We start from the raw sequence: 27,810 nt of genomic DNA, 5'->3' as shown, positions 1-27,810 counted from the left end.
AAAAAGTTCCTATCAACTCATGCCTGGTTATGAGTGATTTTAATGACAGGTTTTTGAAATCGTGGAAAAACGAACTTACTTTTATACTCGTAACTTCCTTCATCCAAAAATGCATGTTTCAGAAGCGTGCAGTAAAGAAGCAAGGACTACTCGCGAAAGATAGAAGGAAAGTAAATGTGAGCGTAAACAAGCATGCATGAGACTACTAACCACACCAACAAATTATTTTTTTCGGTTCCTGGCACACATGATGTGGAACAATGTCTATATGAAGGCTGCCACACTGTTCGCCATGACCCTTGGGCCTTTAAGTAAGTGTTTGCTAGTCTTGTGCATTATTGTGCATGGTGGTCAGTTCGAACATTTCTTGTCAGGAGGAAATTGACAGGTAAGCAAAATTATTAATGTTAATGTCTCGATCTTCTGTTCGTCCTGTATATTTCCTCACATAGTCAATGGCTCTTAGGTTTTCCGTATCATGTATGCTGGTTATGCTCCTAGAACTTATCTTTGACAGTTTATTCGCCCATTTCCATTCGAAGTGAACACAAGTGCTTTCTCTTGCATTTGGTGATTACAAAACCACGTACAGCAGATATTACAGCTTCATCATCAGATATCGCTGCGTGCAAATGAATTATATATATATATCAGTGGTCCCATAATGCTAATTTACACAAATGTTTTCTTCCCAGAATAACTGGGAATCTCTTTCTCCTTATGAGAACATCCATCGCGCCGAAATTGCACGATTTTGAAATATCCATTTTTGAATAAAGCAAGTTCCGAGTCTAAGAAGGACACATATTTCAGCTCAAAAATTCATTTTTCCACGATTTCGAAAGTCTGTTACTCCTAAACTACTCATTGATGAACAATTGTTGATAGGGAGTTTTTGTCTTATTTTCACTTGTAGAATTACGTCCTGAAGTTTGTCCCTAGTTTATGAATTCCCTGTATATAGTACATATTGTTGTCATGCCGGTGTATCATTTTTATACTCTGTAAAATAAAAAATAAAAAAAAATTACATATTGTCTTAATTCGAAGTTGGAAGTATGGATTTTTGCTGATGACTGTACACAATACATTCATATTTTTAAAAGTTCAAATCTACATAACGTACACATTGGAGAAATAAAATAAGAACAAACCAAAAGATCCAGAGCCTGAGTCACCAACAGGATGCTGCTCTACTGGGTACCCTTCTGTGGTTGGCCTGGCAGAAGTTTGTGGGGGACGTGATGGAGGAGGACGCCTTGTGGTTGTTGTGGATGTAGTGTGAGGACGCCTTGTAGTGGTTGTAGATGTGGATGGAGGGCGCGTACTCGAATCAGGAGCAACAACAGCAATTGTTTCGCCTGGTGATTCTTCTGCTGTGCATTTGGCTTCTGATGGCCAATCGCACACTTGCTTCTCCTGTAAGTTAAAGTAGAAAATGTGTTAATATAAGAACACTTATTAAGAATTCAAGTAACCTGAATATACCAAAGAATACCCCAAAACACTCGAAGCGTTTAGATTTCAACTAATACTTAATAGTTAGCATACAGACAGCAACATTTATTTGTCACTTTAATTATAATTATTTTGTTATTGTTCATGGATTGCTTCCTATCGAGCATTTTTTTTTTAGTTTTCTTCATTGTAATAAAAAATATTTCTGGTCTCGACAGAAAGTACTAACGGCGAGGGAAGCCAATGTGCTGATCACACATCACCCGAAAGACGTGGGTGTTACAAGCCAGCTAATAATAGTTCTTGGACTCCTAAGGACTGTTACACCAAGAGTTTAGTTTAGTATTTATCAACAAGTATTTGCTACTTTAACTACAATTCTTTCATTATTATATTTCTTTCAATTCATTCTGCTGTTCTAACTAGACTTCTATTATTATTATTATTTATTTATTGCCTTATATTCAGTATTTTTTGTTTCCTTAGTAACAAAAAATATTTGGCATTTTAAATATAATTATATTGTTAATTTTATTTATTTACTTATTCTCACATATTCATTTTTTTTAAAAAAAAAAGATTATTAGAGAACAACAATTATTTGTCATTTGTCATTTGTTATAAATCTATTGTTATTGTTAATTTATTTGTCGCCATGCATTCAACATTTTTTAGTTTTCATAGTTGTAACAACAATTGAAGTACTCCACCGAGAAACGCTGCATCGCACATTTTAAAATGTACTGACTCTTACCAGTGGAATCATGCTGTACAGAGCAAGACTGATATATTTTGAAAGGCCCGTTCTCAATTGCCCAAGACAAGTCACTAGTATTATATACATACGTCCGCAATTATGAGCGGAATAATGCTGCATACGCAAGTATACTACAGTTTTCTCTGAAATGTGCCATACACGTTGTTCGGTAGAATGCTCCATTCCATTCCATTTTTAATTATAATTTGAAAAATAAAATAAATGAGTTTTTAGTTTAACGTCCCATGGTTATGTCCCTTAAGATACAAAAGACGGATGATTAATAAAAGTGAATGAATTTAAAATTAAATTTTATGTGCTTTCCCACCGGGAATTGAACTTGCGACCACATGCAACAATTAACAAAAATTCTATTGTTATTATTTATTTATTGTCATACATTCAACAATTTTTGAGTTTCCTTAATTGTAACACCAATTACTTGCCGCTTTTAGTTATAACTCTATTGTTCTTATTTATTTATTTATTTATTGTTATACATTCAACATTTTTAATTAGTTTTCTTAGTTGTAACAACAATTATTTGCCATTTTAAACTATAATTCTATTGTTATTATTTACTTATTGTCATACATTCAATAATTTTAGTCTTCTTAGTTGTAACAATTATTTGTCAATTTAACTATAATTCTATTATTCATTATTTATCGTCACTGCATTCATTTATCGTCAGGAGACGATGGAGCAACCTTTCTTCTACTGCAACGCAACAGTATGGCAATACAAAGAGGAAACGTTGCATCAGTTTTGGGAACGCTACGCTCTGGTAAGGAACTGGAGGAGATGTTTTTTCTATAATCATCTCGGCGAAAGTTTTAAAGTGCTGTTGCTAAGCTTATCACAATAATGTATATTATTTGATAATTATGAAAATATATATATATTCTATTATTATTTATTTATTGTTATACATTCAATATTTTTTTTAGTTTTCCTAGTTATAACAACAATTATTTGTCATTTCTAGCTTTAATTCTACAATTTATTTATTTAAAAATGTATAACAATATATCTATTGTTATTGTATAATTCAAACTTTGTCATAACAATGACTATATATATATATATATATATATATATATATATATATATATATATATATATATATATATATATATATATAAATTGTCAACAATTTATTTATTTATTGTTATACATTCAACATTTTTTTTAGTTTTCTTAGTTGCAACAACAATTATTTGCTATTTTTAACAATAATTCTATTGTTATTATTTATTTATTGTTATATATTCAATATTTTTATTTTTCTTAGTAGTAACAACAATTATTTGTTATTTTCACTATAATTCTGTTGTTTAGTCTGTTAGAGTGAAGCTTTTACTGTCTTTAAAATAAATCACTTTTAATTTTTTTGTCCACTTAATGGGAAATCATTCTGAAAAACAATATTTTCCTAAAACACAATATTTAAACACAACAAATATGAGTTTTGTCCCTACTTTTCGAGACATATCGTTTGAAACATCGAATTCATTATTTCTGGATCACCCTATAGATTACAAATATGTACCTGCATAATTATGAGGCAATCTGAGCGCATGTCAATATTTGACTGAAATGTAAAGTTTGATCGATTTAGTTATGTTATTTCTTTTGAGTATAAACTATATGTTACATGATTTGTATAACATCAGATTTATCTAAAGATTTTTTTTTAAATGTACTTGACTATACAAACTACATATTAGTCAACTTACATTATTCCAGTGAAGTCCATTGGCACAGCTGAATGTCATGTACTCTCCATAGAGGCATAAACGGTATTTATTGCAATCACCAGGATAGGAGCTATAAGTGCCTTCTTGACATTTCTGTCGAATAGCTGCCGACTGTACATCTGTAAATGTTAACGCATTTACTTACTAGAAACAAATCAATATAAAATTGTAATCATTGTTCGGGACATTAAATTTAAATATAGGAATTATGAACATAATTGTATTTAAACTTGAACATTAAAAACATTTACGTTATTAAAATATATTTTAATATGTTATTCTTTTAATTTTAATATTTAACTTTTTAGGTACATTCAACTGCGTAGATTTAAATGATTTTCACGTTTAATCAAATGTTTCTACAAAGTAATTATTTTGTTATTATCTCCTTTGCTATACTAATACTTACAGCCAATAAAGAGAACGAAAAATCTCATAAAATCAATGAATGATACATTTCTTGTAAGAATTAAGAGAAAATTAGGAAAGTATATTTCAATGCAATTTAGAAGGAAAGAGAAAGGTGTTATATAATTACATTTATAACATGCAACTAACTACTATGATTATTGTAGAGCAGACAATTAGAAAACAGTGAATTGGTCTCACATTCCACGACATAAAAGTTATGTTAAAGTTACACGTAGCAACACACAAAAGTATAAAATAGTACAGACATTTTAAACACAAGTTATTTCGGGGCATTAGACAAGCAAAAACATGCTGCAAGACTAGGGTTTGATATGTAATTTATAAAGAACACAAAATGAGAAGTAACATACTTTCTCGCAATAATTAATGAAAGCTGACTTGCATAAAAAATCATCACAATTGTCACAGTAAACATTTACACATAGATACACAAATACAAACAACGTATCTATGCAGACCATTAATATGTAATGCATGCATTTAACAAAATCACATCTTGATGATTCCATTTAATTATTACAACAACCACTAGACAAACATGTGATTTGAACGCTTTGAATCATTACACTAGCTTCAAAACATACAGTTAGAGAAACATCTACTACATAGGTTAAAATAAAAACTAGCAATCTCAAATAATGATTGAGTGTAACACATGATGCAATAATTTCATTCAACATAAAACATTCAGCTACACACAATTGTCCATGACTCACTTGAGGAAATATCATTATGCTGTAAACTTGCTGCTGCTATTAACGTATGCTTCTTCTCTAATACATTCTTGGGTAAGTGGTAAGCTAAAAAGTATTAAACATTGGGTATACATATTCCAGCTGTAACAGCAATCGTATTATCGTATTTTATTTCTTACCTACACGTAATTTAATTATCTGGAATATTCTTCATTGTATTAGAATACTTATTTCCAAGAAATTACAAGAGAGAGGCTTATCTTCATGTCTCAATGTGTTCAGATCTTTTAAAAAGAAAGGATAAAGTGTTTTGCAAACGACAACACATGTGAAAAATACAAACTTGAAGAAAGGCTACTACTATTTGATAGAAATCAATACATTAAGTTGAAAAAGTTGGTTGAAAAAGTCTAAATATATTCATAAACGACAGTATATTTTTATTGATTTGTTTTGGAATACTGTTTCATTACTACAAACGAAATTTTACGTGTTTCTAAAGCTATGCACGATTAACAAACTACTAATTGAAAGAAAGCAGCTGTATCTTTAAGGATGATATAAAAATATTTATGATGAAATAACATTGCATTGTATTTTCCGTTATAACTGTAATATAGAACTATCTTATTTTTCAAAAAGTACAACGAATACGATCTCAAATGTTTGCTACTACGTACTTCCTGAAAAATAATTTGGTCTTGCGTAGTTAAAAATATTTGAAAATCTTAAATAATATATCTAGCAGACTTATTTTGGTGATTTATTTAAAAAGGAAAATGTTTAAAGTGCTTCTTGTCCCCTTCCGATATTTTTATGATGTGCATCCCTTTTTCCTTCTGATATTCCCTTAGTTATATATACCTAGATAGCTTTTTAAATAGTTACCGTATTCTCTCCGACACATGAAGCTTGAAAGGAAATTATAAAACGTGAGTAGAATAGGAAGATCATAATTCATATCTTTCTCGTTGCAAATTGGTATAATCATCAGTGTAATGTGTCTTGTATTAAATTTTTAATTTATTAATATTTATTACTAATAACTGAAGTTAAGCGTCGATAAAGGATCAAACTGAACAAGAAAATTCTGCAAAATTCTTGTAAATTAGAACTATTTGTCTACGTGAGAATTCAGTGTTTGATAAAAGATAACAAAAAAACAAATTATTTTAGATAATGAACTATGATTAAAGAACTACGAGTAATTGGTTTTGTAAGAAAAGTAAAACAAATCTATTAAGATAATGTGTGTGTTTGTTATACCTTATCAAAGACTGAATTCTCACGTAGACAAATAGTTCTAATATACAACCATTTTCCAGAATTTTCTTCTCCACTTTGGTAATTTTTCTACCTTTGAACTTCAGTTATTAGTATGAAATCTATAAGAGGACAGCAAAACATGAGATATACATTTGTACAGCAGGCAAATTACAATCTTATGAGTTAAATCTAAATGAAGATAGCAAACTATGATATGTCATTTTTCAGATATTATCTGATATTTCGCTCCAGTAGTTGGTTACACTACTAGAAAAAGTTGATAATGGTTTAATTAAAAATTCTCTATTTAGCAATATACAGGGTGGCCCAAAAGTAGATATACAGTCCCGTACTGATTAACTCATTGCTTTTTATATAATTTCTTATCAGGTAGACTTAGTTTCTTTATTGTTTGTTCTTAATGCCTTTTTACTTAGATCTTAAGCTCGGAATAGCCGACGCAAATAAATCTATAAGCTAGAATGTTACATTTGATCAATGAAGGGTGTATATTTCGTTATCACCAATGAAGTGAAAATATTTTAAATTTGATTCATAAAGTTGTCATTTGCTTGCCTGTAGAAATGTACATGTTGTGTTTTGTCATCATCTTATACAAAATATTAATGAAATAAAAAACTCAATACAAAGTACATGATATATGTAAGAGTGAATACCTATCTCCTGCCTAATTTTCTGTAATTTCAGACTGATTTAAGTTCTGTTTTGTATGTTTGGAGAAACCTTAATTTTCTATAAGTTATCGAAAAAGAGCATGTAAAGAGAAGGTTTGGACTTTCGCTGGCAATTGTATACAACTACAGTTTCAAATATTTGAGCTTACATATCTTCTATCAACGCAAGGCTATACATTAGGATGGGTAAAAAAACTAATTTTCGAATATCAAATTCCAATTGTGTAGAAAAGTTGCATATTCGGATGCTAATAAAGGGGAAAATATTTTAAAAATCACCATATTTAATCTTCAGCTCGCACAAACGGCCTAAAGTTTTAAAATAAAAAGGGTCACTGCACTAAACTTTATTGCTTGCTCCAATTCCTTAAACTAAATCATGTTGTGTTGCAGTTATTAATGAAATATTTTCTTGTAAAATACGAACAAAATTATCAGACATTTTCGTTTAACTTTACCCAGAGAAAAAAAAAAGAAACACCCTCAAAAGTAAACTACCCTGTGTAATTTTTTCCCATAAAAAATGACCTATACCATATGTTAGGGTTATTAATTAAATATTTGTTTATAAAATGAGAACAAAATCCCTTAGTGGTATTTCACAAAATTGTCCAAAAAAATTAAAGAAAGAAAAGGTACGAAAAAAACACGTTAAGAGTAAACTAGCCCTTGTGGATATTCTCATGGATTTATGTAACATTATGTGAATAATAATAAAATACTTATTTAAGAGATATGACTAAAATTGCCTGAGTTGTTTCTGAGAAAGTGGTCTAAAAGGAAATTCATCCTCAAAAGTAAACTACCCCTGTGATTTTTTTTCATAAGGAGTAATATACACAAAATTAGAACAAACGAGTAAAAGAATTGGCCTTCTATATGTTTTCAATACAAAAGCACGCCTATTTCTAATTCTGTTAACAACAATCTATTTTTCTCCGAGATTCACCAACTTTAGGTCATATACGCGAACTCTAAATCTACAGTTGTAGTTTTGAAATATTTGTATCGTTACCAAGCAGCTAAAATAAATTAATTTCAGTTATTAGGAGACTAAAAGCTTAATCTTTAAAGTGTGAGGGTTGAAGCAATAATTGGAGTATTTTTTTTCAAACGTTAGGTCTTTGTGCGAACTGAAAAGTAAATACAGGATTAGTTCAATATTCCTCCCTTTATAGCATACGAATACGCTACTTTTCCGCACTATTAGGTTTCGATATTCGAAAATTCGCTTTTTTCTGTCCATCCTAATATACATGTACTGTATAACAACACTAAATATATTTATATAATTTCATTTCTATTTCGATAAGTTCGTAATATTTACTAATCTTTGTGAAACTTTTAGAAACTAACTTATTACAAATACTTACATCCTAGTTGATTGCAATTGACATTATAACTCCAGTCGCACATTTTCATATCAGGGTTCCAATACAGTCCAGGAGCACACCGTTGTTCGACTAATTTCCCATTAACACACACATAGAATTTTTCACAGGAACTTTCATGAGGATAGTATTCACCAGAAGAACACTGCTCAACTGGAACTGGTTTCTCACTGCTAGGAGGTGGTGGGGCAGGAGGTTCTGGAGCTGGAGTGGAAGTTGTGGTGGATGTCCACCATGAGGACGTTGTACTTGAAGTGCTAGATGTCCACCAAGGTTCTGTTGTGGTGGTGGAGGGTGTTGTAGAAGTAGTAGAAGTCCACCATCCTGAAGTTGTGCTGGTTGTGGAGGTAGGTTCTACAATATGATGAAATAACATTCATTCATTGATTGCATTGTACATCAAGTATAAAATTTTAAATGCAGTCAATTACAGGCTGTGGGAAAATAAAACCAACAAACTTCGAGAAGTGATTCCTTATAAAAATTTCTAATAAACATAGGGCGAAAAAATACATCCTTTCAGAGGTGTAAATCGTCGAAAACGAGAAAAATAACTTTAAAACTTCCTAGTTTGAAAGCTGCGATCTATCGCAGGCGGTCCAGAAAATTACTTAGGAACTAAAATGCATTCTATCTAAATATTCTCCAGTACTGGTGGATATTTAGATAGAGTCCATATTAGTTTCTAATCCTTCATTACTGGTGCAAATATTTGTATAAAAGAAGTTTGGGTAAGAGAACATACTTTTAATTACTAATTCAGGATAAATCATAATATTCAAGTAAATGTCAATTAAAAATCCTTTATATCTCTGTTATTTCTCGTTTCTCTAATTTATTTCTCGAAAATGACAATTTTTTTCCCCTTTCATGTGACAGCTAGTATTATTTTCAAGTGTATGCAACCACACAAAACATATTTTATCTTCAAAGAAAATGTTTGGATAATGAAATGGAATGAAATTTCAATATTAAAATATAGTTTGATAACATTTTAAAGGTTGTATTCCTGTTTAATAATAAAAATTAGAAAACACCTAAGTATATTTAAATATACGGCATAAATTGCGTATAGAAATATAAATATACATAATCCTATTATAAGTTGATGCTGTAAAAATAAAGAAAAAAATCAGTACTTTTCATAATTTGTTTGATTAGAAGTCTTGGTATTCTGATGAAAGAAAGCCGCCCTACTTCACAAAATATTTAGAAGCTATTTAGCTACTATAAAGAACACGGATGTGAGTAAAGTTAATTGACATAAATGTTCACATAAATTTAACTTACCTGAGCCTTCCTCACACTTAGCTTCACTAGGCCAATCGCAGACTTGTTTCTCTTTATTCCAATGCAGACCTCCAGCACAATATTGCTTTCTCTTTTCACCCAAAATGCAACGATAATAAGCATTACAATTGCTTGGATCAGGATAATATTGACCGCTTTCACATTCTTCACCAGCAGGCGTCGTACTAGGTGTTTGTGGAGGTCGGGTAGCCTGACTAGTAGTAGTAGGACGTGTTTGTGGAGGGCGTCTTGTAGTTGTGGTAGTAGTAGTAGTTGTAGTTGTGGTGGTTGTAGTAGGACGTCGTGTTGTAGTGGTTGTAGTAGTTGGACGTCTTGTTGTAGTAGTTGTTGTAGTGCTTGGGGTCCACCAAGGTGAAGTTGTTGTAGAGCTCGTAGTATAATGTTCGTGAGGCGTGGTAGTTTGGCTCGCACCTACAAAGAGACAGGTAAGTTTAAATCACAAAACTAATATAATGCAGTAAAATCTCTAATTTCTATATCTTTGAAACTATGTAGCTATAGTATATGCTATATTAGTCTGTAATTGTAATTTATACATTTATAAATTTCATTGTATGAACTTCGTATCTCGAATTTTAGGACTTCAATGAAATGGTTTCAGTTTTTGAAATGGATGACATCTGAAACTTTCTAAACTGCAAGCATTAGTTAAGAATAGAAACTCTCTTCCTGTTCAACTGTTCTGAGAAAAAGTAGATAACTTCACTCCTCAAAACTATAACAAAATTTGCTTACACATTTTATATGATTATTTCTCATTTTAATTCTTTAGCCTTCCTGTGAATAAAAATGGAATAAAATTCCAGATAACTGCTAATCACTTTCCACAACTGAAATGAAATTGGCTTCTTGGAAAGAATATGATGCATCTGTGCTTGCAAATTGGAATGAATTTTGATGTAACTGTTATTCACATTATTATTAGTTATAAAGTTATTGTACAGAGATCTATGAAGAGTACACAATTAATATGAAATTTATCTTTTACATCAAAGTTTATAATACAAGGTAGACTGTTCATAACTGAGTTATGTATCCTATAATATCTATCAGAATTTATAATTGTTTGCATTCTTTCAATACATGGTATCACTTTCCTTGTCAAAATAAAACTGACCGAGTAAAATAACGGAACACTTCCGCTTTTGTTTCATTTTCTTTTCAAAACTGTTGTTTTATTTATTTGCAGTAATTTCTATCACGCATTGTAGTTTTCTCAAAATCCCTTGAGCTTATGTTACTGTTACGCAAATGATCCTGTTTCTCACTTTCTCTTTTCATTTCTCTACTTCTTACAATTGCGTATTTTAGTATAAACGCATTTTATGTAATTGAAAATTTCTACATTTTGCATGTTACCAACAGTATGCCAATAAACACATATTAACGATATACACGAAGTTATGCACACTCTTAAGCGTTCTGAATACAGCACAGACTCATCATGATTCTATATGCAGACGTAAACCAAACATTTATGCCACCCTTTTCTCTAAAAGTTTATTTTTAAAAAAGCGTATGTCAATAAAGAAATGTGAAGGATTGATTTTGATAAAGGCTTATATAGCATTTTCTCCCAAATGCGTTTTATTGTATAAATGACTATGTTTAGATACGAACAAAAAGCGGAAGCTTATCACAATATACAATACAATAAGGATAAGCCTATATCCACGCAAATTAAGTACAAGAACAAAATCTGTGAAAGATGAAGCTAACCTAGAAAAAACAAATCTGTCATGTAAAATTTCAAATTTGTTACATAATCCCTTATCCAAACTAACCATTATGTTAACAGTATTATTGCACAAACATTTTTAATAATTACTATAAAAAAGAATAGTCTTCATATTATTAAATTTTGACTTGTATTTCGACATCTGTTTGAAACTGTTTAAGGCTAAAACGCTTACCCGAATCAATACCAGTTGTAAGAGTTGGTGATGGCGGAGTAACAGGTTCAGGTGGTTTAGTGCAATCCCCAGTCGGTGATTCTGCAGGCGGAAAGCGACCAAATACTCGATTAATGGTCCTCAAAAGTGGGAAAGGTTCTTTACAACAACGATTCTGGAAGTCGTCGAGATCAACAGTCCATACCATTATACCACCAAATCGCATATTCTGCACGTACTTTGCCTAAGGGTAAAAATGGTGACTTTTTTTTAAAAAAGAGACGTTTCAGAATATAGAAAGCGTAACTACAAATTACTACCAAGTTATGTGTTGTATATAATTCCTCTAAGCCTATAATTTCAATCGTTTATTAGTAATTTTCCTCAGGAGATATCACGATGAGGTCCTTGATGAGACATAATCTTTTTCTATCTTTATAAAGATGACATATTCATGAAGATCAGATTCCTTCCTAACAAATTTTGGGTAAAAAAGTTAGTTGTAAGTCATCACTATTATGTAAAAATCATTTCGTATACCCAGAAATGATATATCCCTTTTGTGCACAAGAATTCGTTTTTAGGTCTTTGAAAAACATAGTCCTCTGTTTGCATTAAACTATTTACTTTTATTTCTGATGGAAGATGGACATTTGAAGCGCTTGGAGGATAAAGGTTGTATGTAACAAATTGAATATGATGGGAAAATTGACTTTCACAACTTTGTCCGTTAACATATCACCTTCATCGTTTCTAAATATCTGCACTAGGACGAGAACTCACCAAATAATGCGTTAGGTAGCATGAGTTGCATATAACACGTGCGTGAACAGCCAGAATGCAACATTTCGAAAAATGTAACATAACACCTTTATCCTCCAAGCGCTTCATTTATATAATAGTAATGACGTAGATAGATAGATAGATAGATAAGGACGATGTATGTGAAATGAAGACTTGCTTTATGAAGATGTAAGAAGATACAGTGTCTTTACAAGAACATCATTTGGACATATAGAAGAGGGTTGCCTATAAGCGACTGAAATCACAGATTGTAATAAATCACAGTTAGAACAAATAAACCGTTAAGTAATTGATATCAGTATGTGTTATCTACGCTTGATATCAAAAGTATAATTGTAATTCATAAATTACCATGACAACTTTAAATTAATTAAAGAAATTCTTAAATTAACATCTAATTCAATTTCGTTAGTAAAATTATTATGCAACAAAGAATTGTTGCTATTTTTTAAAAATAATACGTGAATCAAAGCTCAACTAGCATCTCTCCGTTTTTCCCTACAATCGTAATTCAGCTTGTGCTCAGAACATACATATTTTCCAGAATTTGTTTTACTTGTCTTATTTTTTATATGCTAACCACACTAATAATTGGAGGTATTTGCAAATTTATCTTCCTTTGTTCGATTCTTTCTTTCTTTATTTATTTAATTTACATTCCACCCAACATAGCTTTAAAAATATTAATTGTATTGTATTGTATTTATTGCGTTCAATGTGCCAAATACATATGCAAATTGCACTCTGGTATAGATGATGTCAGAAAAATTATCATGATTAATACATATTAAGTTTACGTTAGTTAATTGATTACAATATGTGAAAGTGCTAATTATATTCATATCATTTAAGTATAACATATAATAATTACTATCATTATTCTAGAACTATTATTTATGTTCGTCGTTATTAAATTCATTGACAGAATGAAAGGCACCATTTAATATATTTTTTCTTATTGTTGCCTTTAACTTACTAACATCTTTAATCAGTTTAATCATTTGTGGTAAATGATTGAACAATTTAATGGATGTGTCCAGAGAAAACTTTTCCTACATGTTTCCAGGCTACATGTATTTTCTTGTAGCTCTTGTATTATGACTATGTACATTTACAATTTTGCTTATTTCTTAATTTTGTTTTACATACATTACAGAGTTGTAGAGTTGAAAACAAAAAAGAACAAATATAACAGTAAAACTAAATGAACTCTTTGGTTAACTAATACATACCTATTATGACCTTGGCAATAATAATCAGATTTCTACATTCCTAATATTATTTTGACAACCAATCCTGATACCTCAACAGCTATTCAATAATGAAGAACTTTGGATTCGCAAATACTTTTTACATTTTTTCAACTTAATCTTTTTTAAAACTTCACGGAAAACATTAAAATCGGCAATAAGTTATTGAAATGTTGATCACTACACACAATAGCTCACAAGTGTTAGCGGTACCAATACAACCTAAGATGTTACCATTTACACATTTCATAAGTGAAACACTTAAATTGTATGAAACATGTAAATAATAACATCTTAGATTGTTTGTATTGGCACCGCTAAGTTCAACACTTCTATAACGTCTTGCTGATTTTTCGTATTGTGTGTGTGTGTGTGTGAAAAAAGAACTAATTTGAACAAATATCATTCTTACATAATCCTCTATAAGTTTCAAAATAATGATCTATAGAACTATCGACTTGATTTTGTTGTAGTACTTTAATAAGTAAGGTTTATCTCCATTATCAAGCCATAGGATGTTTTGTTTAGATGTACTTAGAAAGCTCACTCGCAGTTAAATGAGAGCCCTACATCCGTCCACGTCTCACATAGATGTTGATAAGGCACGTTAAACTCCAAATAAGCAAATCAAAGAAAGAGTGTTATTGAGATTGTCTTTTTCCTTTCAACCAAGCACAAACAAGAAAAAAATAATGAATTCACAGTTTTTAAGGCAGAAACATAAATAAATAAACAAATAAATTACGACATACAAAAGACTGTACTTAAATATAAACTATGTGGGTGTATATACGTAAAGCCAATAAAGCCATTTAGGAAGCATGTTTTGAACTTGATTCCGTGTAGTTGCAGTGGGAATACAGGTTTTCCTTCATGAAGTAATCGGGGATATATTTTAATTAAAAGGCAAACTACAATATAGAAAGCCTAAAATAACAACGGTGAGTTCTGACATACTGACCATACATAATTCAAGATGTAGGTCATGGCTATAGATGGCGAAGAACGAATGAATATTTTACATACCTTTTCTTTAATAGCCCCTACGTCATCAAATCCAACCCACTGGTCTCCCTTGTAGGCATAAGGTCCAGTTGCACCTTTCTTGTCCTTGCCCACGAACCAATGCTGTTTTCGAACTGAAATAAAGATTCAATTTAATCGTATAATTTTTGTGAAAAAACTGTTAAAACGAAATGATAAGAATGGTAGTAATTGTACAGGGTGGTCCGGAAGTGGGAGTAACCCCATTTAGTTTTAACAGTATAGTGTTAGTTATGGTAGAATGTCTGTACACACTTACCTTGAAGTCTTAAGAGTCTTAAGAGTCATAAACATCGGTATGATCACCATCTATGTCGTAACACAGCTGAATTCTGCGCCAAATATTCGCTGATGTTTTGCGGAGATACTCCGGAGTCACGAGGGTGAAGGTATACTCCACAGCTGCTCGTAATTCCTGCGTTGTGTGATATCGAGTGTTTCTTACTTGTTGCTTTATGAAACCCCAGAGAGCATTGTCTGGTGTCGTCAGATTGGGACTTACGCCAAACCGCAACAACTAATCTTTGTTCAATGCTATATGGACTTTGATCACACATTGTTGATTACTGCAACTTCACTGCAAATAACTCTTACCAAGTAGAAAACAGCAGAAAACAAATGAACATGGATAACAATGTACCCAGACAATGCCAAGCAATGTTACCAGACAATGCTAAGCAATGTTACCAAACAAATGTAGGCAAAACCTAAAACCGTCAGAAAACACCTATTAGGGGTACGCCCACTTCCGGACCACGCTGTAGGAGCATGAGGATAAAATGTTACTCCTTGCAGATGGTTTAATATAAACTAAATATACCCTACACAGTGACAATAGAAAATTAATCTGAAGTGTAGTATTTCGTATATTATGAATTCTTATTTCTGAAGATAATGGAAGTTTTTCCTAGTTCTTACTCCAATATTGTAAGCTTGTTTGTTTATTTATCATTTTAATTTTTATTTATTTTACTTATACGTATATGATAAAAGTATACGGTAAAAAGGAAACATTTTCAATTAAGTCAATATAAGAAATGAGCTTTAAAAAAGACGAACTGAACTAAATTATAATAATTATGAATACTTCGAATATTAAATTAACACTAATTTATTATAATGATATAGCAAATATTTTACTTTTTTATTGAATATATATATATATATATATATATATATATATATATATATATATATATATATATATATATATCACAAATTATTTTATAAATAATTTAATGTGTTTAAACTTTTTAAAATAATATAGAGAATTAATGCAGGTGAGACGTTTCGGAAAACTTAAATAATCTTTATGCAATTTCACTTACATTATTTAAAAGTAATGAACGTTGATATCATTATTAATGATAAAAGGTGCAATCAATACTTCAGACGTCTCATCTATATGAGTACGTATGAGTGTTCTTCACTAAGGCAATTTATTCTTTATGCCTAGCAGAGATAAAGGAGAATCTAAACAGGTACAGCAGCTGTAGGAATTCAAGTTCCTTTCAATTAAGACAAAACTAGTTCTTTTTTAATCATGCTTCTGTTATTTATTACAATGTAGGCTGTATGATATTAAAATGTAAATCGTTTCTTGATCTTGATTAGTAATCATGTACTTCCAATTTTCTACAAATTGTATATCTAAACATTGTCACGGTATAAATTTGAAGTAAATATAAATGTTTTGTATACAATACATCATCCTCTTTGACAGTATTCTTATGTCAGTAAATGATTTAATTTTTAAAATAATCGTATTTTATGGAAGTTATAAGGCAATTAACTATAATGCCAATTCGATTAAACAAAGGATAAAGCACAATACACTTTTTAAACTGAAAGCCACAGGGATGAACAGTGAAATGTCACTTTTTTGGTTGAAGTTAAATTACCGGTATGGATATTTGTGTGGACACTTCGAAAAGTAGAATTTAATCCACTCCTGTAAAAGGGAAGAAAAACAATCTACCATTGCTGAAATAGTTTCTATTTTCCTGTTATGTACTTAGTAGTCTGTGCTTTTAAAGTTTAAAATTCAGAAAAAGAAAAGTGACATTTCGCTTTTCTTCCCAATTATCTTCAAATATAGTAATTCAAGTATACTAATATGCACTGGCGTTTTTAGCTTTAAATATCAAGGGGCATGTTACATTTCACATGTACAAGTAATTTTTTAGCCCCACACTAGGTTTAGCTTGGTTTAATTTTGAAAAGAAATTTAATGATTTATCGTAACTCATGTAGCAAAAAAAAAAAAAAAAAAAAAAAGTCAATTGTAAGCATACAGAGTCAACAGTAAGCATGTAAGGGCGTCCTCCCTCACTCTTCCTTCCCCAAAACACGAAAAAGACATTCAAAATATTGGATTATAATATGGATAAAAATATGCTTTAAGAAAACTATATGTTCTGAAAAATAACACTCGTTCCCCCAAAATAAAACTCTACGTTCGCGTAAAAAAATATTGGGAGGAACATTTTTCTCCCTCTAATAACGCCCGTGGTAATAAGCATAGATCTTACAACAACAAGAAACAAATCGTTTTCTTTCCTGGAAAGTAAATTTATCCTCTACAATATAAAGTTCTACTTTCATGACTATCGAACAGGATGATTATATAACTAGTTGAACAGTTAACAATAATACAATGACCACTTACTTCTGTGGCAGATTTCGTAATAGGCTAACATTCCTGGTTGTTGAGTGAACTCTCCTCCACTTCCCGGGCCAGAAGCTGGCGCGCCTATATCTGTATCTCGACTACTAAGAGTAAAGCTTTGGCCATAGAATGGAATACCCATCAATAATTTGTCTTTAGAAGCACCCTTGGACACGTAATATTCTAAAGTGTAATTCTGTAAACATAATAAATGCAATTATTAGTTTATAAAAAATATATTGATCTACATTTATCTGATATGTACAAATATTAGACGTAAATATATAATTCTATTATGCTAACCCTAGGAACACCAAGGCGGCGGGGCCTGTGAGGCCCTCACGTCTTGTTTTTTAATGTAACCCAAAAATACCTTGGTGTTCCTAGGGTTAATACCGTACTAGGGATGTCTAAGCGCAAATATGCTACATAATTTGCAGTTTTGGGAAAAATAATCGTAATCATCAATGTGATTTATTTACCGTTCAACGAATTAAGTAGATACTCTACACGTCTTATAAAATAGGGCATATATATATTAAAATATACAATTTAATCTACAGTTGATAGGCAATATGAACATATATAATGTGTAATATTACAGAATTTGAAATTCTAAGTTCTTAGAAAAATTAAAGACTAATTTATTGTTAGATATAAACATGTTTCTTATACTACTTAAATATCGCTTCATTTTAAAAGAAAATATACATTTCTAGATAACATCACTAGTTAAGATTGAACTCCAAATACGAACTCACCTGTAATCGTGCAAGTTCACTTATTTGTGATTAGTTTATAATTTAATAGGAATAAAACGTTTCTTTGACGTTTTGTCCCGATCAAGTTTCACGAATATTGAATTGAAACGTTTATTAGATAATGCTCACCGTGTTGTACTGTGGAAATCTATCTCCTTCACGATAGTAAAGAGGGCTCACATGTCCTGTCTGTCGCTCCCAACTGCCGTGATAATCATAGGTCATGATTGAGAGAAAATCTAAGTGTCGGTTAAGTTCAGCAACATCATAAGCTTGATCAATAACTTCCTTATATCCAGACAAAGCTGCCGCAAGTGTTAACGGTGGATTTTGATAGTCAAATTCTCTTTTCAGTTCCTACATAACAGATGAAAATAAAAAATGAGGAAACAACAAATATAGAAATAATTTTGAGACAAAACTAAAACAAACTGAAAAAGTTAAACATTGCTACTAAATACATGCTCTTATTAGGGTTTTAGTTAGAACTTTCGAATATCAACTGTGAATTATAAGAATATAATTTTACACTCCAAGTTCTTAAAAAAAAAAAACTTCTTATTTTACACTATACGTTGATCTGTCTATTTTTCATTTAAACTTATTTCAGATGTCTGTATGAATCTCAAAGTAGAAAAGATTGTATATATATATATATATATATATATATATATATATATATATATATATATATATATATATATATATATATATATATATACTAAAGTTTCAACGCTAAAGTGAGAAAACAGTTGGCAAAATTGTTTAAAAAATATGTTTATGTTCTGATTTGCTGCACAGATTTAGATATTCTGCTTTGGTGTTTTACTAAATTCCAGGTAAATTGTATATTCTTCCACATACCTTAAGCTTGACAGCTCAATTTCTATTTCATCTTAAGTCTTCTTAAATCTTCAGGTTTCGTTTACTGGATTATTCACTTTTATGACTAAATAGAAATTACCCTTGTGCACTTCCATCTGGCATTTTAATTTTTTTTATTTATTTAAGATCGCTTGATATTGGAATGCCAAATCTTTTCATTCTTTCATAGTCTTTTACTTCATACTTAACGCTTCGAGAGTTTTTGAACTGCAACAGCGACCGCTGATTTTTCTTTTATTTTAAAAGTACATGTGCTAAGATACAATCATAGATAGAAACTGATTAAAATATAGTTTTGAATAGAAGTGGTGTGTTCAGACAACTAGTTGTATCATATAACAAGTGGAAGAAACACGGGATGCAAGAAATTTAAGATAAATAATTATCAGGAGAAAATAAGAGACGAAAATCTTTTACAATTTGTATCGCAAATATGTGGTTGCCTTAAAGTATGAAGAAGGCAACTTACAAAAGCTTTTTTGTGGTGAAAAATTTAATAATAACACAAAAATAGTAAAGTCTAACCAAAACATTTATAGTTTCAAATAGTGTAATTTTAATAACAAATATTAATTGGGAAATAAATATGAATTTAAATATTTAAAGTTTTCAACATTTGAACATATTGTTGTTCTTTCATATACAAAAACAATGGTTAATCACTGGTTAACAATGTTTAACAATGGTAACTTAACACAATGCATTTTTGTATTTTGTTTTGCGTTATTTAGATAGTCACTAAAAACGATGCACCTAAAACAGTGGTTCCCAACCTAGTTTGCCTGGCTTTCCCTTCGTATACCCTACATAGTCACATTCCCCTTCTGCTCATGAAAAACTAATTATCATACACGTAGCCAATGGCGTATTTAAGGGGGGTTCCGGGCTTCAGCCCCTTCCGAAATTTTATGTACTATTTTAAAGTAAATGAAATATCTTGCAGAATTTTCATATTTCCAGAAATAAAATTAGCGAAGCCCCCCGAAACAAAATCATAAATACGCCAAGTATGCAAGTAGCTAAAGCTAAATTGTAAATTGTAATATACTCGCACTTTATATATGATTTTTGCTACATTATGATTTAATAAGATTAAAAGAACATTAATGTAAACAACACTCTCCTTTCAGACTTCTCTAAACATCTACAATAAATATAATACCATGTTTAAAACATAAAATTACTTCACTGATCAAAATCTGCCATTTCAAAAGTCAGCTTTTGAAGCCCTTCTAATTAAACCTAGAATACTGACTTTTAATATCGATTAGTTTTTCTTAACATATTTTAAAATATTCTTATTGACTCAAATTTTCAAAAAAGATCAGCGCCGTAATTTTTAAACATCTTTCTTCACAATATCTACTGTTTTTTTCTTTCTTTCTTTTCTTTCTTAGCGTTACGTTGAAATGCTGTGTATTTTATAATCGTTTCTTCTTACTGATTCTTCATGTATTTCTAACTTACCTTCTTTTAATCTAATTCCTTTGTTCTTTTACAAGCAATCAAAATGACTGGGAGAATGATTATAAGTCTATCATTGCAATTTTGAAAGCCATTAGTTTATTTAACTTAAAAGTCAAGTCAAACGTATTTTATATATTAATGGACTTATCCTTCTCATCAGTAGATAGAAATGTTCAGAAATAATCGTACTACGATAAATAAGGGTCATTTTCATTCAACAGAACTGTAGATATTTTATCTTACATAAGTTTTTGGTTAGTATGTTTTCATATAATATTCACACAAAAGAAGTTCAATATATTGGTCTCTAGCCAAATCAATCGTAAGTATACAAGAATAGATTCTTGTTACAAAAAGTTCTAAGAGAAGTTAAAAAAAAAAAAACATACATACACGTATGAGTTTACTGAAGTTTGGTTTATCATCCGGAGGGCCTTGGGAACAGTTCGATTGCCAACAGCGTGGATAATGCCAATCAATATGAAGTCCTTTGAAATTATGCTTACGAAGGAAGTTGATAGTGGTGGCAATAAATCGGCGTCTGTTAGAAGCACTTGATACCAATCTAGAATACTTGCTGCCCGTTGAATCGGTCCATCCACCAAGACCTAGAAGAACTTGTAACTCAGCACCTCCTCGTCGAGGATCAGGAATGGAGGTTACCCTTTGGTAGAAATCTGAAATTAAAAAAAAAAAAAGTTATAATAAGCAAGTTTATATAACAGGGTTTGTTTGACACACTAACTAAACTTCTTTATACAGTGTGATCCAAGAGTTGGTATTCCCATTATAACGTGAAGTGGTTATTTCTGAATATGACACGGATCGTAATAGTACAATGTGATATTGTCTTCGTCTGCTTGACCATCAGCTCCAGTTAAAAATAACTCTCTGGAGTCAAGGAAGAGAGGGAGGGAAGTGTAAGGAGGGAGACAAACTGGTTCCTCGATTGTGTTTCCAACAACTTGAAGCATCTGTCACGCTCTGGCTGCAACTATTGACACTTCCGCTACATTTTCTGAGGACAATATAATCTCAAAAGGATTATGGACTCCAAGGTCTCATGATATTATGCTCGTGGACTTTTGACTGTGTGGATATTTAAAGGTACGAGTCTATCGTAACAAATGAAGAAATACAGAGCATTCAAAGAGAAATACTTTATCTTCTATTGCTGAAATCTCTTTTGGTGTCCTCTAACAGGAGGAAGCATGTTCGCTTCTGTGAGGGATAACAAGAAAGTCATTTCCAGCATTTACTGTAAGTTTTTGTACCATGTAGATATTCTAATAATGAGTATATTCTCTGAACGTGGTTGGGTATGGCAACTTTTGGATCACCTTGTATAAGGCATACTACAATTTCATTTTATTGTATAGTTTCATTTTCGTAACGTGTGAATATATTCATTTCGACGAACTTCTGAAAATAACATTTTGGACTATGGAAAATAATGCAATTCTGAACTGCTAATTAATATTATTATCTGACAATTAGGGATTTTTAATTACTTAACGTTGAATGTTAAGAAAATATCTACTTTATATAGATGAAGGAATAGAGAAGTGAAGAAATATGAATCATGAAGAATAAAGCATTTCTTTTTCTTCAATAAATATACTGAAAATGTTAAACAAGTCACTGTGGCTTGTTGTGCATATTTAAATTATGAGAAGATAGAAGAGATCCGTGGTCATCTTATCATGTTTTTATGTTATATAATAGAAATATGTTTTATTTAGTTTGTAAATTAATAGAACCTCACTTACCTATTAGTGTTTCTTGATATATTTTCAGGCGCCTAAAACTACAGTCTCTTAAAATATCATAATGTCCAATGTCTATTAATTATATTGAACAAGTGTGTTGTTCTCAATGGTTAAAACTAACTATGGAGCTAGATGTAGACTTATGAAAAGGGGTTAAGCAGAAAATTCATATGTTTGCTAAAATCAGAAATTTTTTCTAGAGCATTTTACAAATTTATTTAATGAAATTTGGTTTTGTTTTATCTCTTGTGTCTGATTTATCAAGAAATTCTACTTTCCCATATGATAAAATACAAAAGATTACTTAAACAGATGTATATTTTACGAAAATAGAAAAACATACTTTACAGAATTATAAATGTTGTTTGCATTTTGATTTAGAAAGGCAGTTAAAACCCTATTAATGAGTAGAAATGTTTTGTTAATTAACTTACAACAAGTAGTATTATATAAATATGAATACCCGCTTTGACTACAAAAATTAAGAATCACTCTAAAAGTATGAATTATTGAAATACATATGAAGATTTTCTACAAAATTTATTATTATATAAGTGATTTCTTGAAGAAATAAGAAAATGGTAAAGTTAGATAGAATTTATAGTTTTATTGGAAAAAAAGGATTCAAGACTATCTTCCTTGGTGCAAATAATTTGCTAAACTAGTCTCCAAGAATGGTTTAGTAGAGCATTTTAGACGGTAAAATAACTTGATAATAACACACATGAAAATAATAATAATAGCAACTAAGTCAAACTATATGTCACATTTCTACAAAGAACTATTTCCATCAAGTTTGCTATAATTTGGTTGTATTATGTTGGTAGTTTTGGAGCTACTTACTTCATTATTATCACTTTGCTTATGTAATATTAATATTTTTACATGTTGAGAACATTTTTCATAAAAGGAATGAGCGTAACGTAATTTAACATTAAAGAAATGGTAATATGCAGGATGCAACATTGAATAGTCTCCATTTTTTATTTCTTTATTATCTTTTTTTCTTTTTCTATAAATTATTTTGTCAATAACGAGTCTTCTACTAGAAAAACATTGTCACATTGGTTTTAATATCAGTTGAAACTATGTTTAACCTAACTACACAATAACAATGAGGATTTAAGTAAGAAATAATATTAACTTACTATTTTCTATATCAGTCCAAGGATCTGATGGTTTAATAATCAGCTCTTCGGGATCAAGCGTAGCAAAAGCATAAATGATATGAGTGCAGAGCCGAGAATCCAGGTGTTCAGGTACAAACTTTCCTTCTCCTTTCCGGTAATGTGACCAATTTGTGAAATAGCAGACAACTCTGTAGTTTTCCTCTGAAAAAGGAAAAGAAAATATAATCGTAAGTTTTTAACAATGTGACAGTTGTCTACGAAAAAAAACAATACAAATACATAGATTAAGAGATCATATTATTATATTTTCTTAATGAGCATTCATGCATTACAATGCAAGTAGCTTGAAGATAATTTTTTATCAACAAATTCAAAATTTACACATCTTGCTTTTCTTAACTTTAATAGACTGCTCAAAATATTATGTTAAATGTCCAATTTTTGCTGACAGCGGTCGGCATTGTCAAGACATAGATAAGAAAAGATTTCAATAAGGATAGGATATACTGTATTTGAATTAATTATAAAATACATGCAAAATTTTAGTGTTTACACTATGTTCTGATTTATTTATTTATATACTTTTGGAAGATCATTTTGTATCAATTTGGAAGATTTTTTTTTTTTTTATCAGTGAACTTATATTTGTAACAGCTTTGGTTGCTAGAGTTAATAGGTAGCGCCCATAGTGGCGAGTTTGAGAACTATAGGTATTATAATTCGATTGAACAATTCCAGCTGTTAGTTGCAAACTAGTATTCAACCGGTCGAAAGCAGACAGAAATCATTAATAAGTGTAAAATGCAAATCGAGAATTTGTGTGTTCGTTAACTTTTGGATGCCAAGAGCTCATCGTTGCCCTTGTTAAAATATCTGATGAGTTAAAAAGAAATTATAATTGCTTTATACGATATTAATACTTATATTTATATACGAGAAAATTAAAAATAAATGTAAAGTTAACCATTATTGGCCATATGATTGATGGGACCTATTTAACTATATAATTATATTTATTAGTGATTCTTTATTGTTCAATTATATATTTATTAAATTCATGCAAAGATATATGTAATCAAATTCAGTATATTGTTAAATCGTTGTTATCAAGTTTATTGAGGTTATTATAGAGGATAGTTTTCTTCTGAGAATAGTATGATTGTTAGAAGTAATTTGTTAACTAGTAATTAATTTGCTCCAAACAATTAATATCTATATGAACGTAGGGGATGTTTAAATTATCTTAGCATTCCTGATCGGTGGCAGTGGGGCTAGTTTAATGAGTTTCTCTCATGTTACAACTAGTAAGTGAAACCTTCTTAATATTTCACAGAATTCACATCTTAAATCTTTGTGTTTCTTCCAGTAGTGGCTCGTGAGAGAAATCACATATGTAAAAATTACAATTTTATTCCTACAAGCTAAGGAAAAAAAGCTAATTTAATGTCCTACTTCATGTGAGGGAAGTCAGATCGGTAAATAAATATAAATTTATTGCTGAAAGCTCAGGATAGAAAACTTACCTAATGTAATAATTCTTACGAAGGAAGTCAGATCGGTTAAATTTATAATTTTATTGCTACAAGCTATGGAAAAAAAGTTAATATAATGTCCTACTTCTTGTGAGGGAAGACAGATCGGTAAATAAATATAAATTTATTGCTGAAAGTTTAGGATAGAAAACTTACCTAATGTCATAATTCTTATGAAGGAAGTCAGATCGGTTAAATTTAGAATTTAATTGCTACAAACTAAGGAAAAAAGCTAATTTAATGTCCTACTTCTTGTGAGGGAGGTAAATAAATATAAATTTATTGCTGAAAGTTTAGGATAGAAAACTTACCTAATGTCATAATTCTTATGAAGGAAGTCAGATCGGTTAAATTTATAATTTTATTGCTACAAGCTATGGAAAAAAAGTTAATTTAATGTCCTACTTCTTGTGAGCGAAGACAGATAGGTAAATAAATATAAATTTATTGCTGAAAGCTCAGGATATAAAACTTACCTAATGTCATAATTCTTATGAAGGAAGTCAGATCGGTTAAATTTAGAATTTAATTGCTACAAACTAAGGAAAAAAGCTAACTTAATGTCCTACTTCTTGTGAGTGAAGTCAGATCGGTAAATAAATATAAATTTATTGCTGAAAGTTTAGAATAGAAAACTTACCTAATGTCATAATTCTTATGAAGGAAGTCAGATCGGTTAAATTTAGAATTTTATTGCTACAAGCTAAGGAGAAAAGCTAATTTAATATCCTACTTCTTGTAAGGGAAGTCAAATCGGTAAAAATTGCAATTTTATTGCTACAAGCTAAGGGAAAGAAATTTTCTTAGTGTCCTAATTCTTGTGAGGAAAGTCAAATCGGTAAAATAATATAATTTTATTGCTGCGAGCTTAGGGAGGGAAACTTACCTAATGTCCTAATTCTTATGGGAGAAGTCTGACCGATTAAATTCGCAATTTTATTGCTACAAGCTAAGGAAAAATGCTAACTTAATGTCCTACTTCTTGTGAGGGAAGTCAAATCGGTAAAAATACTTACATATTGCTAGAAGCTCAAGGCAGAAACTATCTAATGTCATAATTCTTATGGAGGAAATCAGATTGGTTAAAATTACAGTTTTATTGCTACAAGCTACGGGAAGAAACTTACTAATGTTTTAACTGTTGTATAAAGAATTACCGCCGTAAGTAATCTCTTTTTCTATGTCATATAGCAAATATATATATATATATATATATATATATATATATATATATATATATATATATATATATATATATATATATATATATATATATATATATATATCGATCTGATTGCCCTCACATGCTGCCATTGCTATTGCTGCATTTTTCTTTTAAATCTAGAGCCAGAATTGCAAAAAAATTGGTATATGTAGTAATTTTGATTCAGAAAATATAAATATACCTTTTGTTTTGACGAATTCAATATGAAAGATGCAGCGGGACAGGGAGAAAATATTACTTTCTGTGACATGCAGGGCTACTTGGTTATTCAATTTCTAACGAAATAAAGATTGAAAGTGATACACTATATTAAAAAAATAAATATTAAAAAAATATCCACTAACCTCCAACTAATCTTGTGACAACCTGATTCTGTTGTAAACTGGTCTGAAAAGTCAATTTTTGCGTTTGTCCTGGTGTGCACTTAACATCACTACCGAACTTGCAAAGCCCAGTTCGAATATCGAAGAACAGGCCATTAGAACACTTAAACACGTACTTAACACCATCTCGGCAAAAGTAATATTTGGAACAATCAGCAGGATCTGAGAAGATACCATTCTCCGTACAAGATTTACCTTGTGATGGGGGTGCTGAAAGAGAATGGATGAAAATGCAATAACAGAAAGTATTTTAAAATATATTACAAAAACAATTTTCATTCACACACATTTCCTTGATTCATGCATATACATTTCTTTTAATTTCTCGTATTTGTTATCAATATTAGTGCTTACTTTACCGGTATAAAAATATTGGATATCATTGCTTATTAACTATTACACATTTTATTTTACTATTACACTATTACTATTTACTATCTTATTACACTATTACACAAGTATTTCGATTTTACATGTAGACTTCATATATTATCAAACTAGAATTACTGCTTCAAATATTTTATGCACTCAATTCCATTCTTTTTCCTAAAAGGAAAACTTATATTGATGTAGATCTTAGCCTGAATTGCCATTTATACTCTTTCAGTTACCTCCCTTACGGGAGATTTATAAAGGAAGTCCCAGCCTTAAGGTCTTGTGGACTACGTCACTATATTTGTTTTAATTATAAATTGTTTGAAATAAGTAAATGTACTAAAATGGCACGAGCCAAGATGGCCGAATTTGCCTGTTTTAAATAAAATTGTTTATCACACTATTAATGTAATAATACTGAAGGATAACCGGCGCATGAACATATTGAAAATGAAATATAGTATGTGAAAATTGTCACAAATAATAAAATTGTCCAAAGTAATGAATTGTAAATAGTAAAAATTGAATAAAAAATGAGAGCAAAGCTCTCGAATACTTAGTGTTTACAGCACCATCTCTTTCAATTCCCATTTATACTCGAGTAAATTATCAAAATTATCACCTTGGAAACGGAAAAATGACATAGAATATCGAAATAAAGTCAATAATGTAACTTTAGTTAAACTCATTGTTTATTCCATTGATTATTGGAAAAAATGTATTCCAAATTAAAGAGTTGTTCCAAGTAAATCTTTGGTCATTGGTGTAACACGAGAACTAACTTCCACAATTGACTATATCCCTAAGATTATGCGATAAGTACTTAAACTAATTAGGTTTAGAAAGACAGAAAAGAATTA

General features: G+C 30.3%; 1 protein-coding gene across 4 annotated transcripts in view; it reads right to left on the bottom strand.

Moving 5' to 3' along the window:
- Cht10 (Chitinase 10) overlaps positions 1-27,810 on the bottom strand; it is a 145,330-nt gene that overhangs the window by 41,415 nt on the left and 76,105 nt on the right. For 3 of the 4 annotated variants that reach the window (XM_081739754.1, XM_081739755.1, XM_081739758.1), the window contains 12 exons: positions 26,537-26,785; positions 23,454-23,636; positions 20,930-21,213; positions 18,314-18,541; positions 17,424-17,619; positions 14,738-14,850; positions 11,679-11,901; positions 9,745-10,176; positions 8,437-8,808; positions 5,124-5,207; positions 3,955-4,094; positions 1,155-1,419 (listed from right to left, as the gene is read on the bottom strand). In XM_081739754.1, coding sequence (XP_081595880.1) covers positions 1,155-1,419; positions 3,955-4,094; positions 5,124-5,207; positions 8,437-8,808; positions 9,745-10,176; positions 11,679-11,901; positions 14,738-14,850; positions 17,424-17,619; positions 18,314-18,541; positions 20,930-21,213; positions 23,454-23,636; positions 26,537-26,785 — 2,769 coding nt within the window. The remainder of the gene's footprint in view (positions 1-1,154; positions 1,420-3,954; positions 4,095-5,123; positions 5,208-8,436; positions 8,809-9,744; positions 10,177-11,678; positions 11,902-14,737; positions 14,851-17,423; positions 17,620-18,313; positions 18,542-20,929; positions 21,214-23,453; positions 23,637-26,536; positions 26,786-27,810) is intronic. The other variant, XM_081739756.1, reaches the window with a different exon arrangement.

This window comes from Thermobia domestica, chromosome 15 (assembly GCF_964235325.1).
Source record: "Thermobia domestica chromosome 15, izTheDome1.hap1.1, whole genome shotgun sequence".
Classification (NCBI taxonomy): domain Eukaryota; kingdom Metazoa; phylum Arthropoda; class Insecta; order Zygentoma; family Lepismatidae; genus Thermobia; species Thermobia domestica.
The sequence above is the reverse complement of the archived record's forward strand: the minus strand, read 5'-3'. Positions and strand labels throughout refer to the sequence as shown.